At 37.6% G+C, this 23,995-nt stretch overlaps 1 protein-coding gene across 10 annotated transcripts in view; it reads right to left on the reverse strand.

Moving 5' to 3' along the window:
* Window positions 1-23,995, reverse strand: part of PICALM (phosphatidylinositol binding clathrin assembly protein) — an 82,005-nt gene that overhangs the window by 35,076 nt on the left and 22,934 nt on the right. For 5 of the 10 annotated variants that reach the window (XM_088140527.1, XM_088140526.1, XM_088140529.1 and 2 more), the window contains exons 2-13: window positions 23,138-23,280; window positions 21,034-21,109; window positions 19,776-19,878; window positions 17,502-17,595; window positions 15,812-15,923; window positions 11,306-11,412; window positions 7,494-7,535; window positions 6,256-6,341; window positions 4,632-4,755; window positions 3,441-3,503; window positions 2,337-2,473; window positions 339-439 (exon numbers count right to left, since the gene is read on the reverse strand). In XM_088140527.1, coding sequence (XP_087996653.1) covers window positions 339-439; window positions 2,337-2,473; window positions 3,441-3,503; window positions 4,632-4,755; window positions 6,256-6,341; window positions 7,494-7,535; window positions 11,306-11,412; window positions 15,812-15,923; window positions 17,502-17,595; window positions 19,776-19,878; window positions 21,034-21,109; window positions 23,138-23,257 — 1,165 coding nt within the window. In that variant the 5' untranslated portion in view covers window positions 23,258-23,280. The remainder of the gene's footprint in view (window positions 1-338; window positions 440-2,336; window positions 2,474-3,440; window positions 3,504-4,631; window positions 4,756-6,255; window positions 6,342-7,493; window positions 7,536-11,305; window positions 11,413-15,811; window positions 15,924-17,501; window positions 17,596-19,775; window positions 19,879-21,033; window positions 21,110-23,137; window positions 23,281-23,995) is intronic. The other 5 variants (XM_088140528.1, XM_088140535.1, XM_088140533.1 and 2 more) reach the window with 1 other exon arrangement.

Raw genomic sequence — 23,995 nt, forward strand, 5'->3', positions numbered from 1 at the left:
CTTTTCTTATTAGCCATACAGTTTGCTCTGCTATTGAAAACCCATCTGTGTTTTGCAAATATTGCTCAGAGAACAGAGGCAAATCAGCTGATTATGTACATCATTCGAGACTTATAATATACAACACAGCAGCGCAATAAAATAAATAGCAATATAATAAGTGTGATAGAAATTCAAACCACAACTTGCTCTGATCCTTGAAATTTTAAGATTTAAAGAATTATGTGATCAATACCTTTAGAAATATCAAAATAATTAATCAACAAAACATAGCAGGGATTGTGAAATTGTAGTGATAGTAGGAGCGGCTATGTAATAATCACAACAAAATCTCTTACCTCCCCAGGTCCCTCCCACTTGTGGTGCAGAGGACATTGGATGCACAGCTGGATGAAAAGCTGGCTGTAAATCAAGCAAGTCATTTGGCAGCTTTGATGTACTACAGAAACAATAAAACATATAAGAGCATCATAAATATTTAAGCAACAGTGCCATTGTTTCATTTAAAAAGCTCTTCAAAACAGCCTCCATGAAGACATCCAGACTGGGGCATGGATACAGAATTCACCTCCTGGGAAACCAAAATCAGAATTTAAAGAGGCAGTTCATGCAAATTCAAGGAGGTTGCTATGCCCAAAGGAGACTTTGCCCCACAGTGCTACATTTCAAAACAGTATCTTAGTATCCCCTCCAGGTCCAAAACATCTTTCTGCAATGTACTACAGGGGTGAGGATGGTGCTGGAGAAACAGGACCATTATGACCTCTTTTTGGTCTCACAGAACTGGTTGTGGAGTTTAAGTTCTTGTTTTTCACAAATGCATACTGAATAATGTATAGGGGTTGAATGAAGAAAGGGAGGTCTTATGTATTGTACTTCTAATTCCAATTCATGATGTTATAGACATTGGTCAGTCTGCTACATAAGCCAGCAACAACTCAGGAATGTTTTGCTTGTTTGTTCAGAAATAGTTTATTTTAAGCTATGACACCTAATTTGAATACAACAGGGCTAGAATTGGAAAAAAAATAGCTTTGCATGTGAATATTCAGCTAGCAATTAAGTTACAATGCTACATTAAAAACTGTCTCTAACTGCATACAACTGTTATTTATATGTTTATATCTAGGTGTGATGGGTAGGTTATATATACAAACAGTAACCTCCCCCCAATATGTGGACTTCAGATGCAGAGGGCAATATTTCTATCATGACCCCCCCCCCCCCCGAAATAACTGACTAGTTTACTGTTTCTGAAGAGTTCTGATGAGGTGCTTAACATCTATGTGAGAAGAATTATATACTTTTGGATTTAATGAACATTTGGGAACAGACATTCCCTCTTTCCAATTGGGCCAATAAATCCATATTATATTGTAGTGCGTAGCTCTGATATACTGTACTGAGAATACTTACAATCAGGAAGTGGTGAATGTCCTTCCAGATAAATTATGCATGTCTTGCACAGTAAAATATTACAAACTACTTTAGCAGAAAAGACACCAGCCCACATTCAAAGTAATTCCAAAACCTTGAATGGTTTAATGTTGGATTACTTAAATACTTGCTACTCCTCCTGTGTGTTATTCCGCTGATAGGGATGTGCAAAATTTATCATTTTGGGGATGGGACTATCTAAGGAACACCAGAATATTCTGTTTTTCCTTCAGACCATGCTTAACTATCCATTCTGGGGTAGTCAGGCAGTTTTTCATAACTAAATGTTCTGAAAATGTTTTAAGTTTTGCACATCTCTACCTAATCATACCAAAAGCTTATTTTAATGTTGGTATTCGGACAGCAGAATAGTCTCCACTGAGAAGTTCATCTGGCATCCACTTTTATGTTTTCGTTAGAGCTGTGTTGTGACAATTAAGTACTCCTTCTTTGAAACATCAGCCTTGCAAGGATGCAGCTATTTTAATATTTCAAAGAGAATACTTAAAGTAGCTGCTTAGAAAGCTATCTCTAGTTGTCTCAATATGCATGACACAGAATTTGCCCACATTACAAACAACTGGACAATACCTTCAAAGCAGCCATAGAAACCTTGTAAAGGTCACTGCTGCTTTGACACTAGAAAGAGTGGTACTTCACTCAAATTAACACTTCACGAAACACCTCTTCTGAATCTTTTTATATAATCCGCTATAAATTCTTTTATTCTCTGCTTTATAGCTATTATTCCCTGCTGCAGGTACTATTCTCATTAAATTCTCTTGCTCTTTTATTTATCCATTTTATTCTGGATTGTATTTCCATGTTGCACATTGTATGCCTTCTCTTCTCATATTGGGTGTTCAAGCGCATTTGAAAATAATAATGAAAGCAAATACCTGTTTGAAGAACTGGGTGTGGAAAAAATGTCAATAACTGGTGTAGTCATTATACTTCCTGCACTATTAGACACAGGGGAGGAGGCTGTGGTTAAAGATGTATGGGGTTTCTTTGCAAGTTCTTTTAGACGCTGCTCCTATTGGAAGAATAAAACCAGCACAAGAAATCAGGAGACTTCCTTTCCACCACTTCTAAGAACAAGTCACTTTTTACTTCAACAATACATGAAATAAGCAAAGGACTAAACAACTGCCTTTGACCACTAGAAACAAAACCCTGTTAAAACTCCCCAGGAGACAAGTAAAAATAGTATTCAAGCATACATTATTGCTGTTCTATACTGGTTTAAAATAACCTTGCCCATGAAACTCTTATGGTTTCAAACAGGAGTGTGCAAAACATTTTCCAGTGGGAAACAAGCTGTCTCAAGCTCAAAACAGAAGCTGATATACTTCAAAAGGCTTTTGAACGTTCACACTTGAAACAGTTTGTTGCTAAACATTTTGCAGATCACTAGTTTCAAACTATGGGTCTGAACTGGATATTATAAATACTGCGGTATTTACATATCACTTCCCAATTTCACACAGCTGTTCCTGAATACATTTAACAGGTTATCTGAGGAGCCGTCTCGCCCCCGTTATATCAGCCTGCCCCACTCGGTCTGGCAGAAGGGGCACGTTGCAGACCCCACCAGTCAAGGTACTTTGGCTGGCAGGGTCTAGGAAGAGGGTCTTTTCTGCCATGGCCCCTGCCCTGTGGAACAGCTTGCCACCTGAGGTGCGGTCCGCCCCCACTCTCCTGGCCTTCCAGAAAAGTGTGAAAACATGGCTACGCCAGGTGGCCTGGGGGCCTGATGGGGGCTCGCATTGTTGGAATTGGCTGGTGGGGTAATCGGTACTGCTCCCCCCCATCATCTTGAATTGTATACAGCCTTTCTATATAGTATTGGTATTAGCTAATTTTAATATGGATATTTATATTTTCATTGTTTTCACTGTTTTAGATTTTCACTGTGAGCCGCCCAGAGTCATTCTCTGGGCGAGATGGGTGGCATATAAATTTAATAAACAAAACAAAACAAAACATTGAGAATAACTCACCTTATCCACTGGTATGGGGTTTTTCAAACTGAGTTCTTGGGAACTTGAATGGGTTCTACAGAACTAATAGAAAAACAAAAAATCTCTCTGCAAGGGACTAAGGTGGGGGCACAAAACTTTCTGCAAGGGACTAAGGGGAAAAAACCCACCTCTCTGCAAGGGGCTAACAGGAAAAAACCCCTCCACAAGGAACAGGGGGGGGAGAACTCGAACGCGCTCACCCATCCACTCCCACCTCAGCACTGCCCCTGCCATCTCACTACATCACCAGCATGAGTAAGTATTCTATGCAGGCGGCCACTAGTTGCCCTCCCCTCTTCTGTCTTCCCATGTGCCCACACCCATAGCCCAACTCCTGCGTGGGCTGCTTGCAATGAGTAAACCCCACTGAGATGTGTGGGGAATTAATAAAGAAACTTAAGATTGTACTGCTCAACTGGTCAGTTGGCAATCCCAGTTGCCCTGCTGTTCTCCCTCCTCTTCTTCACTCCCTAGTGATGGGGAGAGAAGAAGAACATAAATTCAGACATCAGTTCTTAATACTACAAAATTCTTTATCATGATTAGCTGGTGTGGATACAGTATAGGGAAAGGGGAAAATCAAAGAGAGAGGGTCTTAGTATTGCTGGTGGGGTAACCCTGCTTTCCATTTCTCAGGCTACTACAAACTGACAGTTCTAAATACTGCTTTATTATCGGCAGTAAGCTATTTGTTGTTTGTAGTAAATGGGCTTCTGTGTTCTGGCCACGAGAATTCTGGACTACCTCTCACGTATTCCCTTGCTATGAGCTATTTGGGGATGATGGAAATTGAAGTCCCAATCATGGAGAGCAGGGTTTTTCAAAGCGTACTTCATGCAGATTCATGAGAAACTAAGGGGGAGAATGCAGCCAGTTTTCTATCACTAGAGTTTTGCCCCTTGATCAAGTGTCCTGGGAATTTTTTTAAAAAAATTGGTTCCGCAGCTTGAAAAGGTATCCATCCAGCCCGTTTTTCATCTTTCACCCCTGCAAACCAAGGGACATCGTATGTACAGAAATCGATCTAAAGCAGTGTTTCTCAACCATGGCAACTTTAAGATGCTTGGACACCAATGCATGGTGGCTGGGGAATTCTGGGAATTGAAGTCCACGCATCTTAAAGTTGCAAGGCTGAGAAACACTGGTCTAAAGGAAGAAAATCACACCAACCTTTAGAGCTTTTAAACGGGCCTGTTCTTCCTCTAGCGCAGCTTGTTTTTCCCTTTCATCAACTTTGGTGAGAGACAGGCCAGTACTTGCAAGGGAAGAAACTGCATTGGAAAGTGTGGTAGCCCTAGGAAAATGCGACAGTAGGAAACCAACTGTTATATAGTCAAGAAAAGGGATTCTATTGTACTTTGTTTATTCAGCATTTAAAATAGAAACTTCCCTTTTGTGGGCAGATGGACGTAGCCTAGAAATTAGTGGTTCCTCTGCCTGATTTATACTCCTGGAGATCTTTTCTTTTAAAGACTATGTAAGAAGCGACGAATGATACATTTATTAATATTTGCTTCAACCCAAAGCTAGCACTGAAGATTCACTACATTTTATATTAGTTTAATACACCACCTATTTATTAGACTTTGTTCGTTCCCAATGTAGCATGGTCCACAGGCATGGCTTTAACCAAGCTACTCAGGATAATATGAGGCTTCAGAGGGATTAAACATCACCAGTCCAGCCTTGAGAACTTGATATGGTATCAAGTTTAATCTTGTTTTGTTTGGCTTGTATAGTAGTTAAGGTGTTGGCATATGCCTGGGGAGACCAGGTTCTTGTCCACCTTGAACCATGAACATTGACTGGGTGACTTCAGGCCAGTTGCTCTCAGCCAAACCTATCCCAGATTATTGCTGTTGGGAATAAAATGATAATCCCCATGGGAGCCACCTTCTCCTAGAGTAAACAGAAACTATTAATCTTTTTTTTTTCTTTTCCTCCTCTTCCTCCTCCTCCTCCCCTTCCCTTCCCCTTTTCCTAGGAATGTTTTTAATTAACTATTTTGGCTCCAGTATTGCCAAAGGCAAAATCAGAAAGATAAAAACTGTATCACTCCAAGTTTGGTTTGTAAGGTATGGACGTCTTGTATAAGCTTGTATCAGGAGTTTAGTAAAATAATCAGCAATAAAGACTCTGAAACAGTGATTATCCCATGTCACAGAAGCAAAGAAATGCTAAATGTTTATTTGACAAGGAAGTAACTGAAGAATAGGTTCAGCCAGAGCTTATTCCCTGCAAAATTCACTGAATCTTCTCTTCAGGAAGAATTACTCAATTGCAGAAATAAGCAGATACAAAATTCCACACTGTTTTAGAGGGATTTTAGAGGGATTTCCCAATGTTTTAGAGGGAAAAGTAGTACTCAGCACTAGCATGCCATTAGCAATTTCATCTTTGTTCAGCCACCTTTTTGTAAGAAATAAAATATTAAAGGTCAGAAGGATCTCTACAGATACAGAAGCAACACCGCACCACAGAAAACTACAGCCACCATGCTCCTACAGATTCAAGTACACAAGCTTTTTCTAGACTGTACCATTTCAGAGTTTCATGTCTACGATGACCACAAAACCTCTTTATATGCACAAATACAAGGGCTCAGATTGGTCTTGCCCCATAAGAGAGTGTTGCATATCACTTCCTATTTGCTGTTGCAAGCAGAGCAGCTTGTGCCAAATTTTGTCAGGCAAAGGAACTGGCTACAACAGTCATCAAAATATTCAAAGCACATCTGAGGAAGCGTGTGTGCTACCCAATGCCCAGTTGGCTACAAAGAGTATCTGAAACGTGCCTGCTAGCTGCAGTGGAATCTTTGATTTTCTTTCCTTCCAAGGAGGCCAAGTGCTGTTCTAAAGCATCCAGGAGACTACTCGGTGCCTACAAAACAATTCAGCAATCTGTTAGAAAATCCAAAAGATTTAATGCCAACCTTCCCAACCTCAAGTCTATTCCCTGGGGCATGGGTCTGGTGGTTGACCAGCCCGTCAATGTGATTCTGTCCTTTTTTTTATGGTTTGAGTTGGGTTTGTCCTTGGATGCTATTATTTTATTTATTTGGTAAGTTTATATAGCCGCCTGTCTATCATATGCGACTCTGGGCGGTGTACAAAATTAAAAACTTAAAAACAATATGAAACAACCCAAAACGTAACAAAAATCATGCAAAAACATTAAAAGCAAGAAAAACCACTGAAAACCATAAAAAAACATAATCTGCAGGATTATTTATTGGTTGTTTTGTAACCCTATATTTGCTGCCTAGTTGCAATTGCAAGATGGGCAGCTATATAAATTGGTACCATCATCATCACCCTCCAATGATTAGCAGCTAATTCAATAAGTAGCTCTTTACTGCAGCATGACCAAAATGTATTAAATAGCATGTAGGATTCCATTATATTGTCAGACAGGGTTAAAAAGCCATCGTAAATTTAAGAAAAAAGCAAATGGCACATTTAAGAGTGGGCAGTTATTCCACATTCCAAGGAATACAACTTAAAAGCAATTACTATTTTAAGCCAAATAAATATATTAATTACTATAAATCTTGGTTATCTTATTTGGTGCATGGCAATCACATACTGAGGTTTTTTAGCTTAATACAAAAATTCAAAATAAGATGATTTTACATTCAAGAACAAAGCATTTTAAGGTAAATAAATAAATAAATCCCCACCCCTCTCACCACAACGACTCTATGTGGCAACAAAGGTTTAAAAATAAAACAAAAATATCAATAACTTAAATCCACAACACATAAACCAAAGGGGGAAAATGGCACCTGAGAATAAAAACTCATAATATCAACCCACCCCACAAAGATCAACCATGAAAAACCTAAAAGTAGTCTATGTAAAAGTTCAACCATGGGTAAAACTGCAGATGTGAGTCCCCCTGCTTTTGTATTAAAAAAAATTCTCCATCCTATACATATGGTGACAATAAATATATTTGAAATTACACCAAAGGCTTTTGATTATGACAACTCAAGATGGACATGCACAACCAAGACAATAATTAATCATCTACCTGAGAAAGATCTGGTATGTCTCCTCTGTCTATCCCCACTTGCTGCAAAAACAAAGAGATTTAATGAGATTAAGACCTCAGACACGTTTGGCTAAAGACAATGAAGAAAGCTCACTGGAGATAATAACATCATGAAAGAAGGATGGTTGACAAGTGGATAGCGTTAGAAGGAATAAAACTGAAGAGAAGTGGGGAAACAATTATTTCAGTGTATCAGATGAAGAACCCGTATCTGTAATAACCACTGTAGCTACCACTAGTGTACACAGTGACAACTACAAATATGTTGTAGGCTTGATAGTTCTGCCATCCTTTGCATTTAACATTTTTTAATACAGATACACAGTAAAGATCAAAATATCTTAACTCATCAAAATCATCAAAAGGTGGATTTTTTGTGAGCAAGATGATTTATTTTAGGCAAACAGGCACATTCAGATTAAAACCTGATGTATCCTGGAGCTATAATACTGGCAGAATTGCAAATGTGCACATTTCTTTTATTGCTATGAGATCAATAACCTATAAAGAACTGTGGGAAGAAGCAATAGATGGGGCAGAGAGCATTTTTCTTTGCCAAACCTCTTTTCCAGATAGTGGTTAAACTCAGGAAAAACATTCTTAGCTCCCCAATGAAACACCTTTTGCAAATCCCACCAAAATACATTAAATGTTAATTGAAAAACCTGCTTTTTCTATGGTGTGGCCTTTATTGTAGACTGGAGTTTGTGGGCCCCCTCCCTGCAGTTAAGGAGGAGGCCGAACCATATTGGACTTTTAGTGAGAATGATGCAGCTGACTACACTGTTAAGCGTTTGGTCATATCATTATTATGATGGTTTTACTTCTTTGTAAACTGCCTTGAGTTGTTTGGAAATGGGGCACTATTGAAATGTGACTACAAAATAAGTAATAAATTTTTAAATCTAAATGTTTCGCTATCTATATATGGTACTACTAAAACTCTCACGTCTGTCTGTCTGTAACCTTCAATTGGGCGAAACAGTGCGCCATACAGCAACAATTTTTGAACCAAGGCACCTCAAATGGGCTAATTTACAGAATGTGTCCAAAATCCAGCACTGTTATTCCTGTGGGATTGAAATTTGGCAAAGTTGTGGCCGCTTCAGCACCACCGTGCTGCCGCAGTCAGCCGCAGTCACATGATCATTTCTAACACTCCCTGATGGGTTCCCACAAGTCAGTAGGGAAGCCAGCAGGAAGTCTAAACTCGATCGTGATTGCCGACACTCCCTGCCAGCTTTCCACAAGCAAAGTCAGTGAGAAAGCTGGCAAAAAGTTACAAGTCCAAGACCAGCAGGCAGGCAAGTGGCTGCTGCTGGGTGGGGGAAGGAATGCTGCAGTGTGGGTCAGAGAGGGTGTGAGAGCGTGTCTGAGAGGTGCAGTGAGGGTCAAGAAGGGTGCATGAGGTCAGCAAGGGTGTGTGAGGGTGTTGGTTGGGGAAGGTGCGTGGCAGTGCAGCGCGGGACAGGGAGGGTGTGCAAGGGTGTGGCGCAGGTCGGGGAGGGTGCGCAGGGGTTCGTGAAGGAGGGAGGGAGGGAGGGAGGGAAGGAAGGAAGGAAGGAAGGAAGGAAGGAAGGAAGGAAGGAAGGAAGGAAGGAAGGAAGGAAGGAAGGAAGGAAAGGGGGGGAGGAAGGGAAGGAAGGAAAGAAGATTTCCGACACTCCCTGCCAGCTTTCCACAAGGAAAGTCAATGGGGAAGCCGACAGGAAGTCAGAAGTCACTCCCACTCCCACTGCTTTTTTGCCTGCCCATGGTCATTCTGTTTCTCTGTTTTGGTAAGGAAATATCTCTAAAACGTGAACCCAACAGGTCACGGGTTCTCTAGTATTATACTAATGCTTTTATAGCAGTGTTTATTATACCTTTGTAAAATGGTAAGCAAGGAAATTGGTAGCATGGATCTTTTAATTAATTAATTTTGACAAATTAAGTCAAGTTCCTAGGGGTGAAGAAAGACAGCCTTCCTCTAGCACACAGGCTCAGAAAAGTTAAACCAAACGGTCTTTTGTAGTCCCTTCCTCTGTCTTTCTGTGCAATCACTTAAGAACAGAATTCTAAATAAAATTCTTAAGCCTCTTCTCTGCAAAAATGGTCACCACAGGGAGAGGAGACCAGCAGACAGGTATAACTTTTGACACCTAATAATTTAGAGCTTGGGGAACAGGGCACTGGAGATCAAAACAGTAAAAGGATAGGTATTCCATTCTTATCATCCACCCCTACTTTTGTTCTATAAAATTAACACAGCAGCCATGAATGAAACTCTATCAGAAGACTATAACGACTGAACAATGATATTGCAGCAGTAACCACTGTAGAATTATCATATTTCTTTGGGAGGAAAACTGTGTTCTGACCTTCCCAGATTACAGCCTTCTCACGTAATACACGTAAAGACAAGGTACTTGGATGAATACCAATGTAAAAGATCCATTCAGTTAACATATGCTCTTTCCTAGCAGTTTTGCATCTACATCAGAGATTACCCAAAGATTTTAAGCCAAGGTGTAATCTGACTTCAGATGAGTAAAGATTTCCTTTTCATCAGTCACAGCTAAAGCTATACTAAGAAGTGCTTGGGCACAGAAGTGGATTAGATGAAGGTGAACAGATAGAACCACCCAAGGAAAGATGGCTGTGACATTGTTTTATGGTTTGTTATTGCCTACCTGTACAGATCCAACAGAAAGTAGAGCCTCTGGTCCAAGTGCCTTTATTAAATGAGGTGGCATTTTGGGGGTGGCATTCTAGTTCTGTAATAGCCATGCCAATGAGAGTCACCTGACATCATTTAGATAAGAATTTTTCCTTCTCCCCAAATCTATTATTTGAGAGGGACTGCTTATGTTTTGCTTATAAGACCATAACTTACTGGGAGAAAGGGGGGAAAAAAGAATTGATAAGAGGTGAAATGATCAGATGCATCAGCATGGAGGTCTCTGACCGTATGATTTGCTTACTTCTCAGAATGTACTCCCCTTTCCCTTTAACCCATCTCCACCTTGTATTTTTTTCCTTCTCCTTTTTGGCTGGGAGGGAGGGGAATGTATTACATTGCAGTATGATGGGGATTCACTTAATTTTATAAATGGAGTATCTAGTTTCAAAGACAATTTTAATCAATTGTGTGTGTATATATAAATATTTATAGCCTAGCCTTGCTTACTATTTGAATATGGCTTCTAATAAGAGTTCTGGTCAAGAGTGTGCCTATGTCCCATATATACATTTCTTGGGCAAGAAAAAAATATCTCTAGGTCTGGTGTTAGTTGGAACTAGCACCCCATATTGGCATTGCATAGGATTTTTTTCTGTATTTTTTGAGTGGGGACAGATTGTTTTAATTTCACTGTTATCTTCCTTGCACACAAATACAACAGATAATATTTTCAGCACCTTAATTAATATTTTTGTTCATCCAGCCTTACTTTTTCTTCTTTCCAGACTAGAACCTGTTTAAAATTCTATGCTTTTAACCACAGGTTCAGCAATTTATTGGATTTTATTAGTGTTTCAGTCTACAAGTTGCCCAGAAAATATGGTAATACAATGATAAATTTGAAAAATAATTCATTGTTTGGAAAGCAGCCTTCTTGAGTGAAACATTCACAAAAATATTGGTGCTGAATCTGTACCAATATTAATATTCCCAATACTTCCATTGGACTTCTGTCTAGTGTGGTTTAACCTAAGCTTTCAATCAAGTCTTTAAACACTCCATAAATTCTCAACAATAGCATCCAGTCAATATGAGTAACAATATTCGTTATGGATTAAGCAATTTTTACCTCTGCAACTTTGAGAAACTCAGAAATTCTTGCCATCCTAGTCAGAAACTTCTTATATATGTCAAGGGCTTCCTTGCACTGATTCTTTTTCATGTCAAAGTATTTTTCTGCAGAAAGAAATTTTTAAAAATGAGAGCAGTGGGGATAATCTTCTTCCTGTTTACAGCATGTAAAAGTCTGGGTATTACATAGTTACAAAGGTCAAGGATGTTCATCAGTTTCACAACTCTTCACTGTATTAAATTTTAAACCTCACAAACAGTTCCTTGCAGGTTGTCTATGTATTTTGGAGATCTGATACAGGAACAACAGTTCCAAAATAAGAAACAGTGGGACATGAGATTGAATTAAATTCAAACAGGTAATTATTTAAAATTAGAACTCTAAAAAAGCCTGTGTTTATACGAAATAGCAAAATGAAATCCTGCAGCATAAATGTATATTTAAGTTGCTCTAAAAACATCACCAAGATTACCCTTCAATAAAAAAATGCTACATGCAACAAACTGGAAACCTTTATTCAAGGCTACATTAAAACTAGTTGCTCTAGTTTTTATCATTTATGTGTGACTTAATTGTTTACTCCATTTTCTCTGTCAAGCACAACTAATACCCTGGTCCTTAAAACATCGATTTTCAGATCCCTATTCTTCATAGCATCATACAATCTAGCATTAGTGGCAAACCACAGGTTCTTAGCCAACACTACCACTTTACCTGCATATCAAAGTATATTCACATCCCCAACCAACACAAGTAAGTTGTTTCTTACACATTTCACATAATTACATATAAAGGTTTCTTACACACTGATCTATAAACACATTAGATAACCAAGGGGACATCATACACTCTTGCCTTGCTCCCTATCCATGTTGAATTGCTTGCTAAACATTCAATTGAATTTCATGCATGCTTTATTTCCATCATATACTGCTCTTACTGCATTCCATAACCAACATTCACCTCCATATTAATGCCAAATGTTCCATAATTCAAGCCTATTCAGTTTATTGTATGCTTTCACTAAATATATGGTACACTTTCATATTCATACGTTTCTGAATGACCTGCTGAAAAGCAAAAATCTGATCTGCACATCCCTTGCTTGGAAGAGTGGTACTGCACTTCTCAAATGTTGTCCATTATCACCCCTTCTAACTTTTTAATCAAAATTCTGCCCAACACCTTCCCAAGTAGGCTTAACCATTTAATTTCTCTGTAGTTTTGCGTCCACTCTTGCTACCTTCCTCTTTGTTTAGGAAAACAGTAACAGCATTCTTCCAGTCATCAGATGCAGATACAACCCTCATGTGTATGTTAAACAAGTCGCACTAGTTCTCCATAGGCAAACCACAGTAATATAATTTAACATTTTTCTAGTTAAACCATTTAGACCTGCAACCTTCTCATTTTCCAACATCCTCATAATCAACATTTATGACTTCCTTTTCCTCATTTTAGTACTCTTCAAAGTATTATCATTCTAATGCTAATCTCTAAAATATACCTTCCAGCATTCCCTCACTTCAGTTCTTCCAAAATAACTGTATCACTTTCATTTTTAATTTAAATTTTAATTTAACTGGAGTTAGGTGGCCGATATATTTAAATAAATAATAATAAATAAATAACAATTTAAAAATTTAACATTCTGAATCTCACTCACACTGCTGCAGGCGCCTTGTTTAGCCCTCTTTACCACTTCCAAAACAAAATTTTTTTCCATCAAAATTATTCTGAATTTTCTGTATCTCTTTTAAGCCTAACCATTTCTTGCTTTCTTCAACTGCCTTCTTTGCAACTATTTCTTCCATATGCAGCAATCATTTTCCTATGTGCATATTTTTCTCGCCCATGCATTTTTCATTCCATCAACCATCCTTTTTCGTACTACTCATTAGCATAACTTCACCTGCTTTCAGTAGCATAAATCTTTTCACTCTGTTCAAAGCAGCTTCCATATCCTTTATTTCCATTTTCCATTCATTCCTTTGAAAGGTTAGTTTATAGTTCTTCCATAACGGACTAGTACTTTCTCTTCCCGCAGTTCTACTTTCATTCTAGTTTTTCATTTCTTTCCTTTTCTTCCATAGCCATTTTCTACTTCTGAACCACTTCTGACACTATCAAGAAATGGCGTGTCTCACATTCATAACCTCTTATCATCCTTGTATCATTCACTAACTCTCTTAATAGCTCAACATAAACAGACAAATCATACTTCGAGATTTATATCCATTCCTTTGCTATATGAAAATACAGTAAAATACTTTGCTATATTAAATACTAACATATTTAAACCTGATTGTTAATACAAATAGACTGTTTTCTAAGCAGTTACTCTCTAGACACGATTCTCATTCATTAATGGATTTCACAATGGCCCAAACATTTTCTCTGTACTCTCTCATCTTCTTCCCACCATTTATCTATGTCGCCTAAGAGAATAATTTTTCCTTTGATTGCATTTATTTAAAAAGTTACACAGGATTTCCCAAAACTCATTCTTCACTAACACAAAATGATCACCAAATTACGCATTCCTACCTTCATACGCACCCACGACAGTTTAGATGACACCACTTCTTACTTTCTGGCATAAATTTTCTCTCTTTCATTCATAATTAAACCTACACTTTCATTTACTTGTGTGTATTAATTAATACTGCTTTAGAAGGTCAGGCCACCTCGATTCATATCTATATCTTTTCCATTTCTCTTAGTTTCACAAAAACAGAACATACCTATTTTTGTTTTCTTTCATTTCAATGCATTAATTTATATTCTTTACTCCTTTTACATTCCAAGTCACAGTCATCCATATGGCAGGGTCCCATTTATACTGACTTCCACCGCCCACCATGGCTTTGGTCAACTGACCCTTTTACATCACATTTACATTCAATAAACTAGAGATGGTGTAGACAAGGTTACTGGCCTTAATGTTAACTGTGCCACATGCAGTATTCCTTGCTAATGGTACGGACTAATCAGTTTGGCCAGCATGGCAAAAGAGCAATCAAAGCCCAGGTTTACCCCAAAAGATGCTCAATGCACTTATATATATGCAAGCTACGATCTCTAATCTGGGGGTCACCTTGCAAATCTACCCACAACCCACCAACTAGGAAGTACATGTACTTAGGTTGTCAGAAATGTTAAAGTAGTGTGACAAGAAAAAAATAAAACCAAACCGGGCAAATGGGGAACTAAAACTCATAAAAACTATTCATATAGCAGGGAAGCAACCTTTTTACAATCAGATGTGCGTTTTTGATTTTTCTGGGTGACAAGGAGCAGCTTGGGATAGAGGGATGACCAAAGGACGACACTGAGGTAACTGGGCAAATTTCTACCCTCCTACCTTTTTCAAAGAATAAAACAGGATTATGACAGCTAGAGTTTAAGAAGCTGATTTTACTTGTGAAAAACTACGCTGCTGTTAAGTGTGATCTTAGGAGATACTGGAGATCATAAAAAAGGAGTATGGGGATTGTGAGATAACTCATGCAGTTTTGGGGTTGTTCATACCTACTCTGCATGCCTGAACACACATAAGGACAACTTACGCTGTGACGAAGTATTGTTGAAGAAGTCACACATATTATTTACTCTGTTTAACCCAATATTCTTAGTTTTAATGTTACCTGATTACCAGGCAACATGAGCCAGTGGGCATTTGGGTTTCTGCAACAGCTAGGGGCATGCATGTAACTGGCTGGCAGGCAGCCCCATTGAAGTTAGTTTTACAGTGCTAAAGCTACGCCATATTATACCCCAGACCTGTCTTGTTGCAGAAAATTAGTAAGTGAAGAACGTAAGTGTTTTGTTTACTTCTGCAATAATCCTGAGAATATTAAGAGCAGGGCAGGAGGACACTCTCTTTCCCCTACTGTTGGCTCTGCATGTAGTCTGAAAAGCAGAAATTAGAGATTCAAATTCTCCAGAAAGAGATGAATTGCAAATTCATTGTCATGTTTTCCAGCCTTCATTTCCTCTTCACATAGAGTTGATCCAGAATACTCCAGTGGAGTATGAATACTGAATATAAGATTAAATTCAAAAGACTGTGTGTAGGATATTTCCTATTAAATGGACATGTACAGCCTGCTTACTCTACTCTGGGACTTGGCATCTATCCATAATCAATCTGACAAATCAAGGTTATGACAACAATCCTATTCTTCTCTTCTATGGGTAAAAATCCTTGACTCAGAGTGTTAAGATCAAATTTATTACCAACATTGCCACCTTCCACAAATAAGGAGCAAAGAGAAAAATGCAGTTTGATTATGTAGTGACTAGTCATAAAGAAAATTATAATTTAAAGACGTGACTGTTCATGCCAAAATTATTCCAAATCAGCTTGTATTTAGGCACATTTCTGTTTATATGTAAAGAAAGCCGTTCTTAAAAGCTGGTCTGAAATTGTCTTGCAGAAAATGAAAAAGAAATTCACAGCCTTACTAAGCACAAAGAGTAAGTGACCGAGAAAATTCTTACCCAGCAAATTAATAATCCCTTCATTATACGCTGCAAAAAGTCTAATGGCATCTTTGAAAAGAAGCATGAAGGCAGCATTAATTACACCATTCGTAAGTTCATTGCTGTTGACCTGTCAAAAACAAGAAAAGAAGCTAAGCAAACTGGAAAAACATCCACATCTATCTTCTGCTTCATATTCAGAACAGAGATTTCTTCCTTTGGCATTACGTACTAGCTCATATCTGGTATGCACAATCCTACGTGCCTCAGCAAGTCTTCCATCACCTCCTGGAAGAGCATCCATTCTCTCTCCATCTTTGCATTTTTGCAGAGATGAAGGTCTTCCCCTACAGTTGCACTGAGCTTCTCAGGCAGGGTGGCCCCCAGCATCTCACAGTTCCTGAAACTCCCTGCACTCATGCCACAGAAATTTGGCAGCAAATGAGCTAATTTTCAACAGGATGATTTATACTTAACTTTAAGCACTTTTACTGGTAAAAATGGGAATGCAAGCTTGCTGCAAGACAAACTACTTACATTCCCACCTGCAGCCCTTCCCGAACCTCACAATTAAGCAAAAACTGTGCTAAAATATATATCCTTTCACAGATATTGCCCCACTTTGGGAGAGGCTGATTTGCAGCTATCCATCTAGAACAATGCAACTATGTATAATGCACAATGGGGGAAAAAATCTGCCCCTTCCCCTCAAATGTGTGTGGCTCAGAATTCTGCTATCTAATACCAAGTAATGATGGCATTTCTTCTGGATTAGAGGTTAGAAATGGCTATTTTGCTGAGAGAAAATTGAGGCGTTCTGAGCACCTCAATTTTCCAGTGCTAAAATAAACAGGACTTTCATTCCCCAATTCCAAGTCTGGTTCTAATGAGTGAAAGGTAGGGATAACTCCTAACTGCTCAAGGGCCTCTGATGCCTAGAACAGTGTTTTTCAAACTTGGCAACTTTAAGATGTGTGGACTTCAACCCCCAGAATTCTGGAAGTTGAAGTTCACACATCTTAAAGTTGCCAAGCTTGAAAAACACTGGCCTAGAGCAACTATATTTCTCAGCTTTGACTGCACAGTGGAATTTGTTTTCACCCATGAGATTCACTAATGGAAGAACCCGGTGGAACAAAGTTTGGTCTTCTACCTGGGCTTACTAACATTTCTGCATTTCTACTCAATTCAGGTATCAGCCATGTTTAAAGAACCTTAAGCAACTGTAAGAATATTTTGCCTGAACATTTTGAAGTTCAAACCATGGTTTGGGTTCTAAACAGTGGTAACCCAAACCATGTTTGAATAAAACATTTTAACCCAGCTACTAGTGATTGAGTGTGCAGACTCTGACAACTACTGCCGATATATAAAATCTATTTTCCCTGACCCAACAGTGCACCTTAAGTACTTCACCGATACATTTAGCTACATGTATATTTTTATGTCAAGTAGTATGTATCTTCTTAATTTATACAGTATTTCTGAAGAACTACCACTCCATACACACAAAAGCCAACATACTAACTGTAGGCAAACACAAGTTTTTACTATTTTACACAAATTTAAAAGGGCACTGAGATGTCATTAAGGAGAAATAACTTAGATCAGATAGATTCAGTATGCTGAAACTGAAGCCACATGGTTAAGTCTGATAATTTAAAAGCTCCTATCTAACATTCCTTTATTAGTGGCTAAAATAACTTACATTGAAATCAAGCAGTGCATCCATCTGGTTTTGTATAATCGGTACAGTTTTTAACAGTTTTTCTGTATTCATTGTCCTCATGACTCCGTCAGCTCTATTAAAAAAGGAAATAAAATAATTAGCTAATGAAACAGATTTGGTGTAATGTCTTCCACTAAGGGGTAGTGATTTGAGAGACAAGGGGACTGTATTCGATCCCTAAACCACCTTCCCTTTACCCAGTAAAACTACTTGGTTATGTAGTTTGGGTTGAAAATTCTAAAATATACAAACTGGGGCACATTTTCAAGAATTCCCCCCTCCCCAACTTCCATCCAATTCGAAGCTCTGGCTATAGTCCAAAATTTGCACATGCATGTTTTTCTGATGCCATGTATTTTCAGATCAATTGTGCCAACTACCCAGATCGCGACTTCATGAACCTAATCATCAAGGTTTTTTACTTTCCCCGAAGCACATATTTACTTTTCTTGAAGCAAACACAAGGCATCTAAGAAAATGAAAGTGCCTGAGTGCTTGGTAGAATACACCATAGTTTAAAAAAAATCTGTGTTCACTGTATATTAATTTATTTCTCTGTGTGTGTGTGTGTGTATATAAAATTTTTATTAAAGAAGTTTTTCCAGAGAGTAAAAACAATACAAATTTCAAGTTAAAGATAACAGAAATAGAGAAAAGTATGCAAACGTGAAAAAGAAATAAAAAATGATATAAAAAAAGGAAAAAGGAAAAAAAAGAATAAGAAAGGAGGGGCTTCAATCTTCTTAACAGCAGTTATATTTATATTTTACCCTCTCTCTCAAAGGTTACATTTAAGTTTCCTTCTTTCTATAATCTACCCTAATTAGCTAATCTATAAATCATCAGTCCATATTTTTCTTTTTTCAGCAAAAAGTCCATAAGGAGCTTCCAGTCACTAATAAATGTAGTAGTTGATCTTTCTCTAAGCAAACAAGTTAATTTTGCCATCTCTGTTAGTCCATCATCTTCACCAACCATTCCTTCATTTTGGGTATTTCAGAATCTTTCCATTTTTGTGCATATAATTGTGTCATAGCAGTGATCAAATACAGAAATAATATTCCATGGCTTTTTTCTAGTTGTCTTCCCATTAATCCCAACAAAAAAGTTCTAGTTTCAGTTGAATTTTAGTCTTTAAAATCCTATCAGTTTATGTATTTGAAACCAAAATTTTCTGGTGGCTCCACAAATCCATCAAACATGATAAAATGACCCTTCATGTTGTTCACATTTCCAACACAAATTTGAGGTACCTTTATACATTCTAGATAATTTTTCTGGAGTCATATACCAATGGTTCATCATTTTGTAAAAAATCTCTTTTAGGTTATAATTTAATGTGAATTTCAATCCTTTTAACCATATATTTTCTCATTGTTCCAACAATATGTTATATCCAAAATTCTTAGCCCATTTTATCATTCTTTCACTTGTTCATCCTCCATTTCAAATTTCAGCAACAGTTTATACATTTCATTGTGTATTAATTTTGCTGTTCGTTTTCACTGTTTGTATAGTGTTATTGTTCTGTTTTTGATCTGTTGCATATTATCATGGTGGATTTTTAGTAGGGGCGGTATTATTTTATTTATTTATTTATATATCACATTTATATAGTTGCCCATCTCACACAAAGTGACTCTAGACGGCGTACAACAATTGAACAAAATGACAGATAAAAACAATCATTATAAAGGATAAAACAGTGATTATTAAAATGCAACATTATCCAAAAGTTTTAAAATTTTAAATTTTAAAATATGCAAACCCCATAGAGAGAGCAGAATATCAATCATAGTGGAGCCATCTAAGAATGTCTCTGGTTCCCAAAGACCCCCAGGCCTGATGACACAACCAGGTCTTGAGGGACTTCCTAAATGACAGCAGGGACAGGGTGAGCCTAACTTCAGGGGGGAGAATGTTCCACAAGGAGGGAGCTGCAACAGAGAAGGCCTGCCTCCTGGGACCCACCAAATGCAAGTCCTTGGCTGATGGAATGCGTAGCACATCTTCCCTGCTGGATCTGATGGGACCAGCAGATGTAATCGGGGAGCGGCGGTATAACAGTATTAGCTACAGTAGTACTAATGTTATTTGTTTAAGCAATCTCTAGACTGACTTTCAGAAAGAATCAAATCCTTGAAGCTTTGAAAATTACTTCATATTAGTTGAATTTTTATATTCTAAATTATTCTGCATGCTTAAAACAAAAGCAGCCAGCAAGTGACTGACTCTCCCCTGTGAAATACTTACCCTCTTTTTACTTTTGTAAAGTCAAAAGCTACTTGTCTGTAGGAAACTGCTTTCTCATTCAAGTATCTGCTATATCTCCTAATAAATGTGGACATGTCATACCCTAAAGAAAGCAATCAGAAAGCAAGTTAATTCCCTATTTTATATGAAACCATATTAATATTAAAAGGGTACATTATCACATTCAAAGGATCACCAACTGGTTAATTTAGGTTATGTATCTGAATCAGTGAAATAATTAAACAGCACATATATTTTGCTAAGAACCACTTCAGACATTATGCCTTGAGTTCCCCCATCCTACCCCCACTCCCATTTTGCTTATCTAAGCCAAAGCTGGAAACAGTAGTATCAGCTTACAGGCAGTCCTCATGTAACGACCACAATAGGGACCAGAAAATTCAAGTGAGGCATCACGTGACCGCACCCAATTTTTTGACATTTTTGTGGCAGTTATTAAGTGAATCACGTGGTTGTTAATTGAATCACATGGTTCCCCAATGATTTTGCTTGCTGGAAGCTGGATGGGAAGGTCACAAATGGCGATCACATGACCCCAGGAGGCTACAACTGTCATAAGTGCGAGCTGGTTGCCAAGCACCCAGATCACGATCATATGACCACGGGGGCACTGTGAAGTCGTAAGTGCGAGGACTGGTCATAAGTCACTTTTTTTCCAGCACCACTGTAACTTCAAACGGCCCCTAAATGAATGGTTGTTAACTGAGGATTACTTGTATCGATTAGCTTGAATAAAACTGCAACAGAAAGTCTTTGCCATTTCCTTTCCCCTTCTCAATGCATCTTGTAAAGCAGCAAATATCAGTGATTTGGAGGTACAACAGCTTTCCTTCTCCACACCGCTGCCTTTATCTAAAAGTATAGTATTTGCCCTCAATCCTTTTCTTTTTCTATTCAACCTCCAAGCTCTCACAGCATCTGTCTCCTACCTTTTTATTACTTTGTAAGCAACTTAAGGAGGCTCATTTTTGAACCACTTTATGAATTATTTATTTTGATTTATATTCTGTTTTTCTATTCAAGCAAGCACTCACGGCTGCTAATAATGTAAAAAAACATCTGTAAATATAAACATTCTTCACAGAAAAAAGGGGCTTTTAGTTTCTACTATAGTGCAACTCAGCTTCCTCTGCTAGAGCGTTTCATTGGACGTAAGACACAAAAGGCTGAGAACGAATACTGTAAATAAGAAAATTTAGAAAGTTATGGATTATTTGACATAGATCAAATAATTTACCTTGCAATCCACTTTTGTCCAAGAAATTACTCAAGTTAAACAATGTGTTTCTGGAAGCCAGATACTGGGTAAAACGCTGGAAGGAATAAAATGACTCAGTTATTCAGCTGGAGTTATACATAGCTCAATGTATTTCTCATTTCTCATTGTCAGTGGAGATTTAACATCCTGATAATCCAGCATATAACTGTAGCCTGTACATCAGGTTAGAGAAGACTATTGTAAGTAATTCCTACCACTATACCAATGTTGAAAGTATCCTGAGTTGTGCATGAATTATAGGGCAATCAGAGAAGTAAATGCTTATTTTCCCCCCTTTGGACAAGTGAAGAACAGTTGCTATAGTGATCTTGATATAAAAGAGAATCCATGTGTTCTTCAGATGGCAGCAAATTTGGTGAACCAACAGAGGTCTCTAGAAATGAATATTAGGAGAAGAACTGCCAGTCTGCAATCCCATAAAAAGTGATATCAATTGCAAATCTTGTCAGAGTAACTAAAACATTCTCTAAAAGTAAGAGACACAGCCAATTTGCTTTAAAAACTTGATCATTTCACCATTGGTCTACTCAGAACAATGCAGAGGATTGTATGCAGTTAAGGCAAGCCACCTTAGTCATTTAATCAGTCACAATTTAACCATGTGGTTAATGATGCACATTTCAGATGACTCACATCTATCCCATTAATTTTTCAGTCTCGACTAGCCCACAACTTCCTGTTCCTTTACCGATAAAGTCCTCACTAATGCCAAAGACATGAATTACACAGTATAAATAAAACTATTGTAGTACTGAAACATGAGGTAAGGAACTATTTTAATAGCCCAGATATATTTCACACAATGATGTATCATCACTGTTCTGTAAACATACTTCTTTGCCCCACCCCTTTCACTACCAAGATTATATACCTGAGACACAAGTTAGTACACGCAACATTAAATAGGCAAACCAAAAAACACTGTTTCTACTCACAGAAGAGTATCATCATTGGAGCATGGCTCTACTGTTAATTGTTGCACTACTACGAAACACTAGGGAAACTGTTTTTTGTTAAAAGGAGTTAATAAACATTAAGAAAACATTCTTATTTTAGAGAATGGAAGCCAAAATTCATGGAAAGGCACAATTCATGTTACACCTCAGAAGAGATTCTGAATAGTGTGATTACAGAAGGTAAAACATTTTCATTTTGGCATTAAAAAAAGAGATTTCAGAATTCACCTCGCCTAAACTTTTTTTTACAGCAGATAAAGACTGAACCAAACATGAAAACTGAATGAAGGTAGGAATTAACTTCGAACACACTTCATAAAGTTTTATCAGTTTGGCTTTCAAGGAAGAGGGTATACTTAAATAAATATATCCTTCAGGGATAAAGAGACAATGGAACGCTCAAGAACCACAGTTCAATGTGCACGTACACAAATAAAAATACACCCTGCAGAAATACTTTAAGTCAACTGTCAACTAATTTATTAAGTTTAGAGAATTTACTTTACAGTACAGGGAGGGGTGGAATATATGTTTTTCTCAACTGAATCTGTATATAATCATATACATGATTAATATGTATGGTCGCCTTTCTATTATATATGATGTCCCTAAATCCATATGTCTTTAGAAATTATGAATGAGCAATTTTTAAGAGTTACTTTTTTCCCTGATCCCTGTTTTATTTACTATGGTTTAATCATACAATAATTAACAAGTATCATTTAAAATACAATGTACTTCAGAATGCTTTTTGTTTGGAAACTACGAGACTTAGCACCTTTAAATTAGTGTGCAAATACACTGCTATACCAAAGTATACCAATCTTGTTTTGTATATAAATTGGATTAAGAGATACACTTTGGTATTTTGTTCTTAAACATGTATTTGCTAGCCCTTTCTTTATATTTTCAATTGTTTTTGAGCTATCTTTCTTCTCCCTAATGGAAAAGAAAGCCACCATGGAGAAAGAAGAAAACCCCACATGTATCTCTAAAGCAGTTCTCCCCAGCCTAGCTACTGGCCACAATTGCTGGTAATTATAGGAAACGGAGTCCAGCGTGTTTCACGGCACCAAGTGAAGAAGTATAAGAGAAGCAGGTGTTACCTCATTTCCATACACCATTAGATGGTGAGTTGTGATGAGAGATTTGAACACTACCACCCAGCTACTGTTTGTTGTCCTTTCGAATAGGCTGTCTGCCAACTGTGGGATATTTACGTTCATGTCATTTGTACACAGTATTAAATCTGAAAAAGAAGGAAATGCATATTGATATTTCAAGCAAATGCTACCAGGTTCCATTCAATGAAGAAAAGCTGCTTATTTTTCTAGGGTCCTATGTGCTGCTGAGAAGGGTACAACTAGAACTAACTGTGCCTCTTCTATAGAATACACTCCAGATCCTACGCAAAAGAATTCCTCTACAATCCTCTACAAATTCCTCTACAAAAGAAATCCTCTACAATTCCTCCTCTAAAAAAGACTGCTTGAAGAAGCATTCAGTTTACATTTTTCTAAACTAAGGAGTCTGCAAAACAATGAACTAAGACATTCAAGAAATAAATAATTTATTGCCATGTTTAGAAAAACGGTACTGCAATGGGAGGAAGACAAAAATTAAGTAAAATCATGAACTGTATTGCTCTGATAATTTTTACAGGTAAATTAAACTCCTGGTGAAATTCACAGGAAAATAGGTTTAAAACCAACAAGAAGTAGATAATTATCTTCACAAAATTTCTTAACACCTTCTTAAAAGGGTATTTTAAATTTATACAAACAAAAGACAGCATTAGACACTTAACATCTATTATGATAAGATCTATCATGACATTGCTTAAAAGTGAATATTGATAAAAGTGAATTATTTTCATTTCCAAAAGCTCAGACTTTAGAGAAGTCCATGGTTGAAAGCAGAGGATTTGTCAGGCCCAGCCCAAGAAACAATGGTGAAACAGTCCA

This window comes from Python bivittatus, unplaced genomic scaffold (genome assembly GCF_059951505.1).
Source record: "Python bivittatus isolate LINGU-HERP-01145 unplaced genomic scaffold, Pbiv_v1 ctg000340_np1212, whole genome shotgun sequence".
Lineage (NCBI taxonomy): Eukaryota > Metazoa > Chordata > Lepidosauria > Squamata > Pythonidae > Python > Python bivittatus.